General features: G+C 43.8%; 1 protein-coding gene across 1 annotated transcript; it reads left to right on the forward strand.

Moving 5' to 3' along the window:
* Nucleotides 1-226: 226 nt before the first annotated feature.
* LOC121211492 (uncharacterized) lies at nucleotides 227-1,450 on the forward strand. Its single transcript, XM_041084269.1, has 2 exons — nucleotides 227-1,116; nucleotides 1,201-1,450. The coding sequence occupies exons 1-2, from the start codon at nucleotides 227-229 to the stop codon at nucleotides 1,448-1,450; spliced, it is 1,140 nt and encodes a 379-aa protein (XP_040940203.1).
* Nucleotides 1,451-2,069: the final 619 nt, after the last annotated feature.

A 2,069-nucleotide genomic window follows, 5' to 3' on the forward strand; every position in this document is an offset into this window, starting at 1 on the left:
TTACTTTAGAACCGAACCACATGTAATGAGCCTTAAGAGCCTACCCTAGGTAGAACCACGGCGAACCCTAGTGGTTACCCTAGTAGGTGCTTATTTACTCTTTATTTTCTTTAAATTCTATTCTTTGTATATAATATTGACTTGTGGTGTTTTGATTGTTTTCGCATAGCATTTCATCATAAAAGGGTGTTGATTCACGTTCGGTTACTAGATAGGAGAGTTTGACATGGAAAAAGAATTTCTTGATAGAGTGGAGGATAATGCGGCCGTCCAAGTGTGGTCCGAGAGAACGCAACAAGAGAAAGGAGATAGTTTGACCGAGGGATATGCGTCGGAGTTGTGGGATTTCACTCACATTAGTGTAACTCAGAATGACCTACAAGAGTTAAGGGATATATGGAATAGTTGGAATGGCGAAGTCAAGCAACTCTTTTACTGTAACTATGGCGATCTACCCTATTTGCTCGATGTAAAGGTGGACAAGTACTTGTTCCGGGCCCTCGCACAGTTTTGGAACCCCGCTTACAGTTGCTTCACCTTCGGAGGAGTCGACTTAGTACCTACTATGGAGGAATACATGGCGCTACTTAATTGCCCGAAGATTCAGGCCGATAGGGCCTATTCAAGACCTGTCAACGTCCCTCCCTTCTTGAAGAAATTGATGAACATCACGGGGATGAGCGAGCAGTGGGTTGCAGCTCGCATCAAGCAAAAAGGGGATAGTAAATGTATTCCTTGGAGGAATTTGAGGGACTTGATCTTTGCACACCCGGATTCGAAGAAAAGGGTTGATGTTTTTGCCTTAAGCCTTTACGGTTTGATTATCTTTCCTAAGGCGCTAGGACACATAGATGAAGCTGTCTCAGATCTATTTGATCGGCTTGATAAAAGTACTACACCTGTCCCGACAATCCTAGCAGAAACTTTCAGATCCTTGAATGCATGCCAGAGAGCGGGCGAAGGAAGATTTATTGGTTGTGCACAGCTTCTTTTGGCTTGGTTCCACAGTCATTTTTGGAAGGTGGAGAAGGTCTTTTACCTGGTATTCTCTAAGGATTATTCCCCATTAAGAGAATTAGTGGCCACATTGAGGAGAGACGACATCTCAGAAGAGAAGTAGATAACTATTCTCCAAAATTTGCGGGCCGAAGACGTTGAATGGAGAGCTCCGTGGTTGATTCCTGACAAGATCTTATATAGGTGCGGTGATTTTGACTGGGTCCCTCTGGCTGGAATATGGGGAGCCATTGGATACGCTCCACTGATGGTGCTAAGGCAGTATCGATCAAGGCAGTTTATACCGGTGACACAGGGGTTGGCACAATATGAGTTCTCCTATAAAGACGACAATTATAAGAGGAGGGTTCGCAACATATCAGATGCTTGGAACCAAACTCGAAGAATGAAAGGATTCACCACAGGCCCGATGACAACCCCCAAGTATGAATAGTGGCAGGGTAGGAGAGTCAACGACAACATCCCTAAACCGAATCAAGGGAATACTCAACCAATAGGGGAGCATTTACGAGTCATCCCATCCGGGTTAGAGATCATTAAGCAAGACTTCGAGAAAAGGAATTCTGAGTTGGGAAAGAAGATAGAACAGCTAGAAGAAGAGAAAATGAAGCTGGGATTAGACGTCGATATCCTCAAGCTAGAGGCCGAGAAGTTAAGGAAAGGAAAAAACAAGGCCGAGAAAGATTTGGATAGTCTGAAAACTGATTATAAGAAGTTGCGCATGTCGATAAGAACTGTCGGTTTAGGTAAAACGTCAGAACAATGGCGCCAAGAGATCAAAGAGGAAAAGACTAGAGCCGAGAAATGGGAGAAAAGGTTTCAAGATGCCCAAGTACGAGAGGAAACTTTGAAGAAGAGTTTGTTAGAAACCCAAAATGAAAGGGAGAAGTTACTAGCTCGGGTGGCTGAAATGGAAAGATCTCTACATCAACATCGTAGTCGTAATTCCGTAATTAAGCTGAAAGCTAGTCTGAGCAGGATGGAAGAGTTGAAAGGGAAAGTAGAGGAACTCGAGACTGCACTGCGAGATAGAAAAATTCGAGTAGAACTTC

Source organism: Gossypium hirsutum, chromosome A02, assembly GCF_007990345.1.
Source record: "Gossypium hirsutum isolate 1008001.06 chromosome A02, Gossypium_hirsutum_v2.1, whole genome shotgun sequence".
Taxonomy (NCBI): domain Eukaryota; kingdom Viridiplantae; phylum Streptophyta; class Magnoliopsida; order Malvales; family Malvaceae; genus Gossypium; species Gossypium hirsutum.

Coding starts and splice junctions, on each gene's coding strand:
- LOC121211492 (XM_041084269.1), top strand. CDS start 227: ATGGAAAAAGAATTTCTTGATAGAGTGGAGGATAATGCGGCCGTCCAA. Junction 1,117..1,200: donor GACGACATCTCAGAAGAGAA/GTAGATAACTAT, acceptor GATCTTATATAG/GTGCGGTGATTTTGACTGGG.